The sequence below is a fragment of the Lagopus muta genome, chromosome 1 (genome assembly GCF_023343835.1).
Source record: "Lagopus muta isolate bLagMut1 chromosome 1, bLagMut1 primary, whole genome shotgun sequence".
Lineage (NCBI taxonomy): Eukaryota > Metazoa > Chordata > Aves > Galliformes > Phasianidae > Lagopus > Lagopus muta.
In genome coordinates this window covers 60,404,006-60,418,636 of record NC_064433.1, presented here as the reverse complement: position 1 = coordinate 60,418,636, position 14,631 = coordinate 60,404,006, and the positions used below count along the sequence as shown (strand labels likewise).

General features: G+C 37.6%; 1 protein-coding gene across 17 annotated transcripts in view; it reads right to left on the bottom strand.

The window, feature by feature from the left end:
- Positions 1 to 14,631, bottom strand: part of CACNA1C (calcium voltage-gated channel subunit alpha1 C) — a 479,128-nt gene that overhangs the window by 403,988 nt on the left and 60,509 nt on the right. For all 17 annotated transcript variants that reach the window (XM_048945500.1, XM_048945488.1, XM_048945383.1 and 14 more), the window contains exon 2: positions 2,421 to 2,742. In XM_048945500.1, the coding sequence (XP_048801457.1) occupies positions 2,421 to 2,742 (322 nt within the window). The remainder of the gene's footprint in view (positions 1 to 2,420; positions 2,743 to 14,631) is intronic.

Genomic DNA, 14,631 nt, shown 5'->3' with positions numbered 1-14,631 from the left:
CCACTGGGCTATCTGCTGAAGCCTATGAATACTAAGAGGTGCATGCTAACATGGAGGAAGAAGACAGGTAGGGTCCTTTCTAAAAGGAGTCAGCTGTCATTGCAACAACTAAGGCTTGACATAAAAGTGCAAAGATAACATGACTAGCAGACATTCAGACTTAGAAACTTCAGGGCAAACTTCAGAGCTTTGTAGATCAGGGTAGATACATTACTGATGAAAGCACTGGATTTCTCAGATACCTCAAGATGCACACACAGCGTTCATTGCATAAAGACTTACACATCCATAGGCTTTCTTTTTCTTAACTGCCTTTTGCCTAGAATTGTTTTCCTTAGAGACATTTTGTTCATAAACTTATCATTACTGACGTATTTTTTTATTTTTACTTTTTTATTTTTACTTCTTTAAGCATTGCAAAAGTAAAATGGTTTAAAATCTGAAAATACACTGCAAATCCAGCAGAATAATAAGCAGGTAAATCTTTGCAAAATAAGGAAATTACTTCATTTCACTTTTTCTTCTATACAGCTGCGCTTTCAGGCTCCTAACACTACAATGTTTGAATATGAAATACCATAGAAGTGCCATTTGATATTTAATATGTACTGCATTTAGATTTCAGAGGTTCAAAAAATTAAGCTAAGGTCTTCTCAGTAATTTTCAGCAATTAGGAAAAGTCAGTATACAGTTAAAAAAATAAATCTTATCACAGCCCTTTGATATTGTTATTTGTCCTTGAAGTGTTTCATCTTTTATAAGCACTATATATCCAATGAGAGGTTCTGAGGAAGAAGCTATTTTCACAAACTCACCTAAAACCAAACAAATACCAAAAAAAATGCAAGTGTCAGCATCTTTGGATTGCTTTAATCACATTGTTTGGTCCTCCTCTTGATCTCAGCAGTGCTGTATCCTGTTTTACAACACATCATTCCCATCATTCATTGCTGATCTTATTCATTTATCAAATGTCACTATGTGCTCTTTCTCTATAGATGTGCTTACAGGGGTGCTGGCAAGTAAACCAATATTCAGCATCATCCTGTTAGTCATCATCCATCATTTTATGCTCAAAGTATCGCACCTATGCCAGAAGGGATAACTAGTAGCAAACCTTAACCAAAGGGATTAAAAATTAGCATCTGAAGAAAGGAATAGGCAGGCAGAAACTTTAAGGATATCTAACAATTGACAACAATGCTCTTAGCAAGTTGCTCTTCTGAAAATGATATCCTAATATGCTCATATTCTGTTTTTATCTTTTCAATGTCGCACTAGACATTGGGGACAAATGTCAAAGGGACAGAATTATCTCATTGTCTTAAATGGCTTTTTTTTTTTTAATCATATTAACTACTGCTGAGTTCAGTATTGCCTTCCCCTGATGTGCTTATTTACCCCTAACGTACTTTTGCTTTCACATTTATTGAAGAATCCCATTAGCTTGTGATTTACTGACTGTTACTGTTCAGAGTCAGTCTTGGTTTCTCTTCAGGGAAACAGGGGAGTTACATTTCTATTTCCATTTCTATTTCACACCAAATTCACAACTTCCAGTTTTGCTGATCAGATTCAGATGACTAAGGTAGACTTTGCTCCTTCCACATGAAGGAGCCAACAGCCAAGCTCTCATTGGCTTTCCAAGAAAGCAGCACTGACCCTTGCCTTCTGCAGCTCTATGTCAGTGGTAATCGTTTATCATCTGTGACAATCTGTCTCTTGTTCAGCCTGCTAGCTCTGGCCCCATACTGAATGTGCACATGTGGCAGGATCACGTTAACTATCTGTCTTTTTCCCTACTTGGAGATAATCAGTTTATCTTTCCACATATTAGGTAGTCTTACTGGTTTCAATTGAATCCCAATATGATTAACAGAGCTTAGCCTCATTTCAGGGATTTATCACATCAGGGTTTTTTTTTTTCATTAGTTCTCTATTCAACCCCATTTTTCCCCATTCCATTCTCCATACTGTAGAAATGGTGATGCTGTGTATTCAACAAAAAATCACATGATTCCAAGTTCCAGAGCTGTTTATGTGGCTAAAGCTCTGCAGAAAGAAGGGAAAGGCAGTATCTGCCATCAGTCCCATGGAGTGGCTCAATTCTGGCTTCAGATACCTTGCATATCTCCCATCAATTTCAGCTTCAGCCACATTTTTAAAAGAATTCAATCCCTACCCTTTATCGTTTAAGCTTCTGGCAGTTTCCTACACAAGGGTACGGTTAAGGCTTCAGTCCCAAGCATTTTTTCTCCCAGCATAAATGATCTCAGTTAAGATAGCAAATACTGCTTGTGTACTTTATGTTCCCAATGGCGCCTTTCAACTTAATGTATTGATTTCTTCCCACTTATGAACAGCGCCTGATGCACACTAACAATTTGCTGTTTTCCAAATGAGAACATCAAAAAGGATATTTCCATTCGACGATGCTGATGCATGCCCTCCGGATGGGATTTTTCAGTGTTAAACACAGCAGTGCCCGGGGAGGACGCGTAGCTGTCGTGGTACCCTGTTTTTTCTGTTTCCCATACTGCTGCCGTTTTCTCTGCGTGGAGCTAGCTGTGGATATTGTTGCATTGCCAGCACTACCCATCAATTTGGCTTGCCTGGCAGCATCAATTGCAGCTTGCCAGGACAGAGCTGCCCCTGGTGTAGGGATGTGCTCTGGGGCAAGCCCTGCAGCTGCATTGGCATTCATGTTGGCATGAGCTGGACGGGGACTCCCATAGTTGGAACCTGTGAAAGGAGAGGGAAAAAAAAAAAATTGTGAAGGTATTTCTTTAACAGTAGAAAAGATAAAGCTTTTTTTCTTATAATCATGTGTATCAGTAAAATGAAAATCTGAGGTTAAGGATAAGTGTAGGGTATCCACTTAGTGGGAGCTTGTTCCTGCAATTCAAGCCCTCATTTCAAAATAATACCACTGTGCAATCATTCATCTTGCAAGAGCCTCCTAAGAAGCCCAAAGGACACAGATGTTAGAAGTGTCTCAATCAATTCAATCTCCAGAAATTCCACAGAAAAGAATGTGTCCTTCATTTCATTTTTTACCCACACATTTTGCAAGTTAGATTGTTTGAAAGCTTAAAATGTAAGGCTAGCTCTCACTGCTATCACACAGGCATGCAGCACTATGCTATTTGGTATCTGGCAAAGAAACAAAACAATACTCTCAAGTTTATAGTGAAAACCCTTCTGTTTTCAAGATCACTTCAAGGTAAAGGGAAATTTCAACAAGGAGTTATATTCTCTCTGCAAACATTGCCCACATATAAGTCTAAAGCAGACTGAATAAAAGGGACGCTGAAGCAGTAGCTGCAGAAGAGGGCAGAGTTCATCACTTCTATGCCCTAAATGATGCTGTGTATACAGTCAACTTTAGACCAGACAACATACAGTTTGAAATTGGAACCAATTCTTCATCCTGAAAAACTGACTTAAGAAAGCTCAATGATTGAACTGTACTGGCAGGAAAGCCAAGATCAGGTAGTTCCATGTTTTGCACCTCTTTTAGCTGACACTGAAGGAGCGTATGCTTTCTCAATCATAATAACAGAATAAATATGTCAGGCAACGTGTCTGGTATTTGGAAGGTCTTAACAGTAATTTAAGGTTACCTTCCCAAGCCAGCCCAACTGTTCAGTCATTCCTCTAAAGACAGTTATGAAGCCACTTGTGCCTCTCCAATGAGGACATTTCCCTTGGGGGACTGTGGTTCCCTTGCTTTTGAACTGAAGAGACTATGCTTCAGAAAAGTGCACATGGAAAAGTTGGGTAGTAGAAAGCCAGTAATGGAGTTAGATCACCTCTTATTTCAAAGCAAGCACGAAGTCTACCTATTGACTGTGTTTCACTTCTTTAGTTTAATGCAGAAGTATGGTGTTTTTAAACAGATCAGATGTGATCCTGTAGTTCACAGGACAAAACAAACAGAAGACCATGTGCCACCTGTTTTGCTGAAAGTGCTGGATGAAAGACAAGCAAAATCAGGAGAACAAGCAAACTGCTTCAAGGTTTTGAAATAAAATAATTACCTCAGGCGCATATTTTATTGCCATTGTGCAATGCCAAGAAATCGCAGCCATAACAGCATTACATGAATTAGATCAAGTAGAATAAATACAATTACATTGGCACCTAGATTGCTACAGGGTATGCTCCTATCCAGAACGCATGCAAAATATTAAAGTTCATCTCACTGAATTGCAAGGAATGACATGATAGAGTCAGATGTTATTTTATGTCAGGTATTGCCATGAGATTTCCAGGCTCTCATTGTTTCACCACACAGTTAGAAAATCTAGAGCTTGTCTCTGTCACTGGAAAACGTCCGAGCTGCAAACCAGCCAAAGAGAGCTGGTGACTAATATAACTCTGATAAGCAAAAGGGAAAGCTGAAAGAAGCAAGCAATGAGAAATAGTTAACTTACATCCCTCAGATTTTGAAACTGAAGAAAAATTGTATCCAGAATCACACCGACTAAGCAGATTTCCTAGATGAAGCAGGCAATGAAGTGGCAGACAAACTCAGTTAGTTCTCTAAGACTAAGCAAATTGTACACAGCACTACTCATGGGATACGTATTTATTTTCAGACTAGTTCCAGATGCACATTTTCTCCTTAGCATCCATTTGACCTCCCTAGCCTGAAGCAGGCTGGGGAGAAACATAAATGGAAAATTACTCTAATTATTCACCCAACTCCAGCTCTTCTTTAATATCGACCCATTAGAGCGGATAAGAAAATGTGTGTATCTTCCAGTAACAGCAAACTTGCTGATCCATCGCCACTGTGTTCTTATCACGCTGACTAGACCATGTGGTCCAGAACACAAACAGCTGCTCTATTTTAATGAAGACTTTTTTGCAATTTGGGAATGTGTTAAGTTTCTCCATTATTATTGCTTATTAGTTAGGTTTCACATGAGGACTCAGGTTTCTGCACTCCGACTTTGATGTGCCAGCAAAGTTAAGGATGTGGCTTCTGGTGGCTTTGTTACTTTTGCTTCTACCCGTAACAAAGTGCTTTATCTCAAATTAACTTCAAAAGATGAGCCAGTAATGACAGATTTATATTAACAAATATTGCAAATATTGATTACTGATAAAGATCTGTCTGCTTTATGAAGCTCAGAAGCTACTGACTGTCTTTACTAAATAACTAATGGCAGTGACAAATGCCTTGATCTACAGGCTGTTTAGAGAAATAGCTTAAATTAAAAAGAGTGACGCTCACATAACTCCACGTAAAGCATACTGAGGAACTGTGCAAAATATTTTCAAGGACAGCATAGCCAAACTTGCAATGAGAAAACAGTGCAAAACATTTCTGTAATCCGAGAGCTGCAGTTACTGGAATTGCTATTTTCGTTTTGCAACATTTCAGTTTAAATCCTTCATTCTATTTCTCCACTACAAATAAAGTTTCACTGTACCTAAACCACTTCTACCATATTTATTTATACAGTTAAAAAGCTGGAAGTTGACAAGAAATGGGAACCAGAGATTCAGTTCCCATCCAAATGGAATAACTCACTAAGTACTGGGATCTGCAGCATCAGCGCCCCGCTAATCCCTCCCACCCTTCAGCAAGATGCGCTGTTGACTACACCACGCAGGTCAGCAAAACTCTTCTCTCTCAAGTACTTTTTGTTACAGATCATGAATTTAAATATTTGCATGGTAAGTAAATGGGAAAGTCAATATGTGAATGTAACGAATAAATTTGATTCTGAGATCTTAGGGATCAACCTTCATTTCTGCAAGGAAGCAAAACTGGAGAACCATTTCAAATGTCACAGTAACAGAAGTATGGCTTCAGAACTAAGACAGAAAAGTAACATATTAAGTTGCTGTACCACGGGAAATGAAACGTTGCAAAAAATACCTGACACTATAAGCTTACAACTACATTGCCAAAATGCTATAAAGGCTTCAATGGTCATCAGTACGTAAGGGCTTTTTGCATTCTAATAATGTACATCTGTCAAGCCCCCTATTAATAGATAGCTTCATTTAAAGAAAAAAAAATTTAAGCAGCAATCATTCTGTATGAGAAATGATCCAGTTAATGACATGGTGAAATTGCAAGTTTTAAATGCCCTGCATTTATCTATTTAGCCTCACATTTATTGGAGAGGAACTTGTGCTTAGATTAATTATTTAAAAGAAAATGGAGCAATGCCAATGTAGGTCTTCAATGTAGGTTCTTCTTTTTTTTTTTTTCCTCTAATCACTAGGAACATCAGAATCCTAAGAATGAAAACCTCAGAACAATGGTGTTGCACAACTGCATTTTTCCCCAAAGCAGATGAGTACAGTAAAAGATAAAATTGGTTCAGTCAGAGTCTTAGCTGAACAATGACAGCAAGTAAACACAAAGTAGGAAACTGGTTATCACTACTAAGATTGTATGTAGACTAATTCAAGCATGCAGAGAAAAAGTTAGAAGACACGGAGGTGAGGAACCTAACAAGAAAACTGAACAACAAAAAGAATGTCATCATTTGTTAATATACAAAGAAAGTGGAAAATATTCATCCATTAACCAACAGAGACAGAATACACAAGATGTCAATAGGGCTTAAGGATTACCTTCACTAAAGAAAGGAAACGAAGATCAAGAGCAGGTGACAATTAAAATGAACCCACAAACCAAAAAAGGTATAATTTCCACTCATAAAGGAAAAGAAAGGATAAGTTTAGAGAGTACTTAGGTAAGTACAAACATACATTCGCTACTGCATTCTAAAACATTTAAGGAAGTCTCTGAAGTAATCTCAAAGCTGCTAACTGCTGTTCTGAACTCAAAGGACACGAGAAATCTGAGAACTGAGAAAGGACAAATGTCAACCTCATTTATAAAAAAGCAAGAAGTGAAAATTTAAATTCAGCTGTGCTTCAGCCTCCGTAAGTAAATAAATAATAACACAGGATACATAAAACAAAGAAGCATCAAAAAATACTTGGAGGAGAAAAAGAGAAAAACATCAGCAGATATGCATCTGTCATGAGTACAACTAATTCCTTCTGCAACAGTGCATGAGAATATACAGGCATGATGGAAATGATAGCTGTCATGTTTCCCAACCTTATTAATACTTTCATCAGGTCTTGTACAACAGTTCCACAAGGACGCTAGGAATAAAGGAGCTAGAAAAGGAAATGTTGCAACAGAAGCACAAAGCTCATACAGTAGATAGGTGAGAACAGTTATCATTGGTACACAGTCTAATTGGAAGATGTGTCACACAGAGGTACCCAAAAGCCTGCATTGGATCCATTTCTGTTCAACACCTTCATTAATGATCTGGATGATGAAATGGGGAACAGCATTATAAAACATATATGTAACTATGAAGAAGGAAGGTACAGCAAATGTACTGAAGGACAAGAATTGAATTCAAAATGAGCTTCAGGAATTGGAGAGTCTTAAAAATAACATGGAGCTCAGCAGGGAAAAAATGTAATGCATTTAAGCAAAATGAATTAACTGCCCAAATTATTTTCAGTAAAGCCTTGGGGGTTATACTGGATGCCCAGCAGAACAGGAGCTAATACTGTCATACTGCTTTCTATCCTCAAAATGCCATCATCTCAATGTAGTGCATAAACAGGTACAGAATCTGTGCAGAACAAGTGATCTTTCTCTTCCTGGGGCTTCAGCTGCAACACAATGGGCAGCTTCAGGTTCCATGCTTCAGGAAAGCTCATGTGGCTCAGCTCAGGCTGAAGAAGAGATCAACAAAAGGCTCAAAAAACATGAGCTCTTAGGCAAAGTGACAGGAAGTGGGAATGCCAGGACTTGGACTGATGCTCCTAAAGATGTGATGAAGAAGGGTAGCATGGTAACAGTATATTAGATGGTATATATGATACACATATATAACTATAAAAAATACATGTAAGTTATATCAAAGAACAGAAAGAGAACAATCACCACACTCACAGTGAATAAGCAATAAGCAATGGCTTTTGCAATAAAGAAGAACAAGGATATACATTAGGAAACACTTTCTAACAGTAGTGACAATTACACACACATACTGATCTCCTGGAATGGTGGTAATATCTCTCACACCAGAAGTCTTTTAAACCAGGTATCACATAGACGAGGCTAGATTTGTACTCATTTCTTCTGTTAGAATGAAGAAAGGCCTTTGCATAGAAAATTCCTATATTTTACTCAAGATTGATATATCAACAAAAGACATTTCTTTGGAATAAACCATCTTTGATTCAATCATTTCAGTCAACACAGCTCTATCAGCACAGCTCTGTATCTATCTATATGCAAGATTTATACATGTTTTCTTTTATCATAGGGATGGTCCTCAGTCCAATTGCCCTGGAACTTCATTTCTTTCGTTTTAAAATCTGACTTTCACTCTGCAAATACATTTTCCTAAAATTATTTCAATATCTTAGGATATTAACAACTAGCTACACGTAAATTATAAATTCATGAAGTGAAATAACCCAACTGATTTATATGAAAAAAAAACAGTCTTTTCAGAAATCATCATTACGCTTTTATAGAATCATAGAATCATTAGAGTTGGAAGGGATCTTTAAAGGCCATCTAGTCCAACTCCCCTGCAATGAACAGGGACATTAGATCAGGTTGCCCAGAGCTTGATCCAGCCTGCCTCGCTTGTTGACTTTTCTTAAGATTCTCTATTCTAAATGCAAGCCCATAAACACGCACACTTCAACTTCTTTAAAGGGGTATTTCGATATTTTTCTTTTTTTACCTTTTAATTCTGATAGCTAACAGTGAAATTTCTCTAGCTGTTCCCCAGAAACATTTTTTTTTCCTGGAAGAAATTTGTAAGTAGCAATAGGGATATAGTGAAAGCTGGATTGCAACCTAAACTATGGCTTTTGCTGTAACAGAGTTTATAATATACACATATGCTTCTCAACATCTTGTCAGACTAAAATATTAATGTGCAGTTGTTAGCTCAGATAAGAGAGTTAAAGAATTGTGTGTGTGTGTGTGTGTGTGAATTGTTCTGGAGCTTCAGAACACACACAAAGGATTCGTGACTGAATACAGTTCATTCGCCCTATTTGAGACTAAATGTTTTAAAATCTAAACAAGAAATCTTATTCAAGATCCATGCTTCACTTGTAACTAAATCTTCGGCTCCCCTCTACAAACAGAGCTTTTTTGTTGTTTTTTTCTGCAGAACATAAATGTAAAAAGGATGCCATGAGCTACCAGCAATGTGAAAAAAAAACAAGTCCATTTCAATGAAGAGATCAAGTGCACACACTCCTTTCACGTCTAGTAATGAACACTTTTAGGTTAAATATTTACACTTCAAAATTCACTAGGGATGCTGCATGGTAAATTTTTGTAGCTTTGCCAACATCATTTAGATCATAAATTTTCTAAGAAGGGAAAAGACATTTGCTCTACATTGGTAGAACGTTCGGTGCAATGGTTTCCCATCTTGAGAATAAAACAAATGCACAAACAAGAATAATTCCCCATGAACCTGAGAATAAATCGTAGGAAAACACTTCCCTTTAAGTTTACCACAAATATATTCTTTCCATGGAAAAACACTGTGTTTCACTAGAGTATACTGGAAAGCCACTGCCCTCTTGATAATATCTTTCCTTCATACACTCCATCTGCACTCTCTGAGACGTGCAAAAGATCTGGGCACTGAGATACTGATTTCTACAATTTACCCTCCAAGCACTGCAAACTCTGAGATCACTCTCATGCACACATGTGAGCACAGTCAATACTACTGTTCCTTTTGTTTACTGATTTACTCAGTTGAGGCACAGGATAGATCACGGTGCAGTATTCCTTGATATCACTGCATTAGCAGGCCTTTATGCAGTTACTTGTGCTAACTGGAACACACACACCACTCTGAAAGAAACTGGATGGATCAGAACAAAATTCAACAGATTTCAACAGATACTCAAAGTATTTTGAGAGCTAAGCTTGGCCTCACAACATAAATATATGCTTACTGAAACTTCTGATCAGGCACTAAAAAGGCTCTTCCAGTGTCATTTGCCCATACGACACAGTCTGCTATCTCCTGATAAGAGAGGGATGGAGAAAATACAGAAAAGAATAGTGTTAATGAAAGGATCTTTCATACTCCAGCACAACTATAGTTATTTGCCCTCTTTTTTTTACCAATACCTTTGTTTGCATGTAATCACTGTACATCAATCTCCTCTTTTAATCAATGAACAAGCATGAAATTCACTGCATTATTGCTATCAAATCTATAATTTATTCAATAGAACAATGGCCTGAAATATTTGTTGTCTTTCTGTCAGTCAGTAAGTTTCATTTGAAAAGTCATTCTTCATCATTCGTATGCTGAAAACCCCACATTAGAATGTTGAAATGTGGACAAACAGATAAAACCATGGCCAGAGTCTTCCATTACCTATTTCATATAAATCAGAAACAAAAAATCACCAAGGTTGGAAAACATCTTCAAGATCAAGTCCAACCATCAGTCTGACACATCTCCAGCTCCATCTCCCAGTTTGGTCCTCCTCATAATTCTTTCCTGGTCCTCCGGCAACTTCATTGTTCTTCTCCACACACACTCAAGCAATTCCATATCCTCCTTGAAGCAGGAGGCTCAAAACTTATCACAGTACTCAAGATACAGTCTCCCAAGTACTGAAAACAGAAGACCAACCACTGCTCTTGCCTTGTTGCTCACACAATTTCTGGTGCAAGCCAGGCTGCCATTTGTCTTCTTGACCATCTGGCCACATGGCCAGTTCATGTTCAGCTGTCAACCAACACCTTTGTGTGTCTTTCTCAGGGAGACAGTTTATCAGCCACTCTTCCCAAGGCCTATATCACTTCATGAGGTTATGACTCAGGTACAGGACACAGCACTTATCTTCATTCAGTCTCACATGCTTGTATGTGGCCTGTCAGTCCATCCATCTGCAAAGCCTTCCAACCCTCAAGCACATCAACAGTCCAGCCTAACTTGTTATTGAGAGTGTACACAATCCCCTCACCCAGTCCATTGATAAAAGCAGTAAACAAAACTGACCCCAAGACTGAGCTCTGGGGAATACAACTGGTGTCCTGATGCCAGATGGATTTAACTCCATTCACTGTGGCTTAGGCTCAATCACCCAGCATGTTCTTCATCCAACAAACTGTACACCTGTCCAAGCCATCAATAACTAACTTCTCCAGGAGAATATTGTGGAAAACACTGTCAAATGCTATTAAAATCCACATAAACCTCCTCACCTACTAAGCAGGTCACCTGGTCTTAGAAGGAGATCAGGTCAAACAGTACCTGCCATTCATAAACCCATGCTTGCTGCTTCTGATCACTCAGTTGTTCCTTATGTACCATGTGATGACAGAAGCTCATAAAGACTACTTTGCTTTTTGAAAATGCTATATTTTTCAATGAGCACAATTCAAGTTACTTGTTTACTTGCTTTTGCACGTGTGTTTTGTTTTTTTCAAAATGAGACACAATCTTGTAGCAAATTATTGTTTTTTCTTACTGACAAATGTTTTTATTTTGTTTTAGTTTTATTTTTTTACAGTATGATCTAATATAAAAGAGAACAGAAAAAGTTTCAGGAGAAAAGAAGGCAAGCAAGGTCTCCTTTCTCAGGAGGAGGAAGAGGAAAAAAGCAAGGAGCCTATTAAATGTTAAGCTTCTTTCTTCTACCCCAAGGCAAGTGTCTCTAAAGAAAAGTCTGATTATTGATAAAGATACAAAGAGAGCCAGAGAAGTCTATATTATAACTCAGCCGGACTAAAAATTCTACTAGGAGATTATTTTACTTGAGGGGTGTTGGATGATCAATTTCCTTTGAAGGATTTCCATTTTCTCATGGCCTTTAAGCTACAAGATATAAAATACAAAGAAATCCACAAATAATCCTCTTTGGTTTCTTGAGGTACGTTTCTGGTGGCACCTAGATTAAGCTCTCAGAAATCAAGCCAGGGAACACTTTTCTTTCCATCAACCGTATCTCACTTATAAAACTCAAAAATAGCGATGGAAGAGTAGTGATGTAAAGAATTTCACTAATTACAGTACTTGTACTAATCTCAGGTGAGCCCGAGAGAACTCAATTAGCTGTGTGTTTGAAGGAGTATCTAACAAGAACTTTTACACAAAACTGGAGTTCTGCTGTGATAATGTAATCTCCCACAGAATGCAAAGCACAAAAGGCATTTCTAACACCAAATGGAATATAAATTAAAAGCCCTTGTGATCTTCACTTGTAACAGTTTAGTGTACCTATCAGTACAAAACCTTTGTTGTAACATGTGTACATGTCACGATACGTTTCCCAGAAGGACAACATACCAGTAGGACAAATTCTAGGCACAGATCCTCAAACAGGAGTGTCAGGAGTGATTTATTATTCTTAAATGCATCTTTTTGCAACATTCATCTAAATTAAAGCTACCACCATGAGAGATATTGAGATGAAATGCATCTTTGGTAAAATTTCCTTGACATCAGTAGAAGTCCTCTAGAGATTAACTGTAACTCAGTAGATTGGACTCTTCTGACAAACTTGTCAACTTAACTGCTTGTCATTTTCTTATTGGTGAATAATGATTACTCTTCACTTCGTGAATAATCTAAATATAACTATCTTGGAAAGAAACAAGGCTCTTACAGGTTTAAAATAGCGTTTATTGTATTAGATGCTATCCAGATTCTTTGTCTGAGAACACACAGTGGGATAGCAATCAATACAGAAAACCATAAATGTGATTTATCTCACTCTACCCAAGTCATCAGAAGAAAAAGGGATCTTGTCTAAGCTCCCTCTGCAATAAGTACAGAGGACCATTCCTTCCAGTCTTCAGAAACAGATGGAAGTGTCAATTCCTTTTCACACTGTACACAACTAGTTGAAAATATTATTTTAATTGTACATAAAATTTAATTGGATAAAATTAGATGAAATTACTTGCACGTGTGTTGAATACATGCATGCACTTGTGATTGTGCATAAGGTACAAAGAAACCCTGAAGATGCTATTCTGCAGGAATTATGATGGATGTTTCCTAAACGGTCCTAAATAGAGTCTAAGAAGTACATACAAATGTGTGATATCTAACTAATTTAAAGCCCACAGAGCAGTCTCTTCTGAGTTGTATCAAGTAGATAACTGCTAAATACAATAGACACAAAATACGGACCTCTATAGAGATCTCTATCTGAGCCCGATTTTCAATACAGATCTAAACAAAACAAGATAGGAAAAAAAAAAAAAAGAAAAAAAAAAAAAGGAAAAACACTTAAGCATCTAAACTAAATGGAAACCATGCACAGTGCAATTTTTTTTATTTTTCAGACCAAAATTTTTCCTTTCTCCTGTTGTTTTTGAGGTCAGTGTTCAGATGTGCAAAACCAAACAGCAGGCAGAATTTGTTGGAAAGGACTTAGCAAGAGTTTAAAAGAACATACATCTAACCTCCTTTTATATGCCATAGGTACTCCCTGTCAGCCCTCTCTCCCAGTGAGGATACCTGCATTAGGAAATCATTAATCTGCATTAACGTACAATAGCTTTGGATAAAGTGACTTCTGAAGGCCATCTGGACCCCAATATGACTCCTTTGTTTGTCCTCTCATTCAAAGTGGGCAGATTCCATTAACCTGTTGGCTACCCATCACCATACTTAGTGGCACTACTGCCTGCACATCTGCAAAAAGGGTTTCGAGGACTGAGATTATAGTGGGCACCCAAATCAAAGGTACATGAATGAGCAAGGATTTATGCATTAAGGTCATATCAAACAATTTCTCTCTCTAAAACTGGTAGAATCATCACTTGTTCTTGTATACTTGTTCTATCCAATCATCTAGTTTTCAAATTAACTTTCTATTCAGCACCACGTGTGTCATTCTGTCAGAAGATATGGACAGCTTCTCATTCTATCTACATTTCCCCACAAAAATATACATAGTTTTAATGTCCTCTGCTTTTCTGGTAGATAGTGAATCTGATTGCTTTCTCCATAAAGCTGACGGCATTAACTTCTAAAACTTCTAAAGCACCATTAAATTCTGAAAGTTGATTCTGTCTAAGATACTTCCCTCTTGTGTAGAGGAAGCTTGGTGTAAGTTTTGGAAAGAGACTACTGATGTTAGAAGCCCTAGCTATTGGGCATAAAATTTAGGAGAATAATATCTAGTTTTCAGAGGCAGCTAATAGACTATACTTAGTGAAAAACAGGCATCTGTAAATTATGTCATTAGCACCCACACAAAACACAGGCACCTAAAAACTATTTATTCCAGAAAACCAAAACTTAGAGTCTATTTTAAGCTGTATTTACCTAATTTTAGATTAAATACACAGTATCCTCATAAATTAAAGACGCGTTCTCTTCTAGAAATGCAGTCAGTCACAAAGGAAAGTATGCTGAAAGGCACTTCAGGTGTCAAAACTGACTTTGATTTCATCTATTAATCCTGGTTTTCTAACAACCACGCTTTTCCATTTTGAAGAGGTGCTTTTCCCTATTGATTGCAGTCAGGCCAACCAAACACCAGAAAAAGGACATAGAGAGGAAAGCAACCGTACCGAAAGTTCTACCAAATCCATAAGCAAGTGAAAATTGA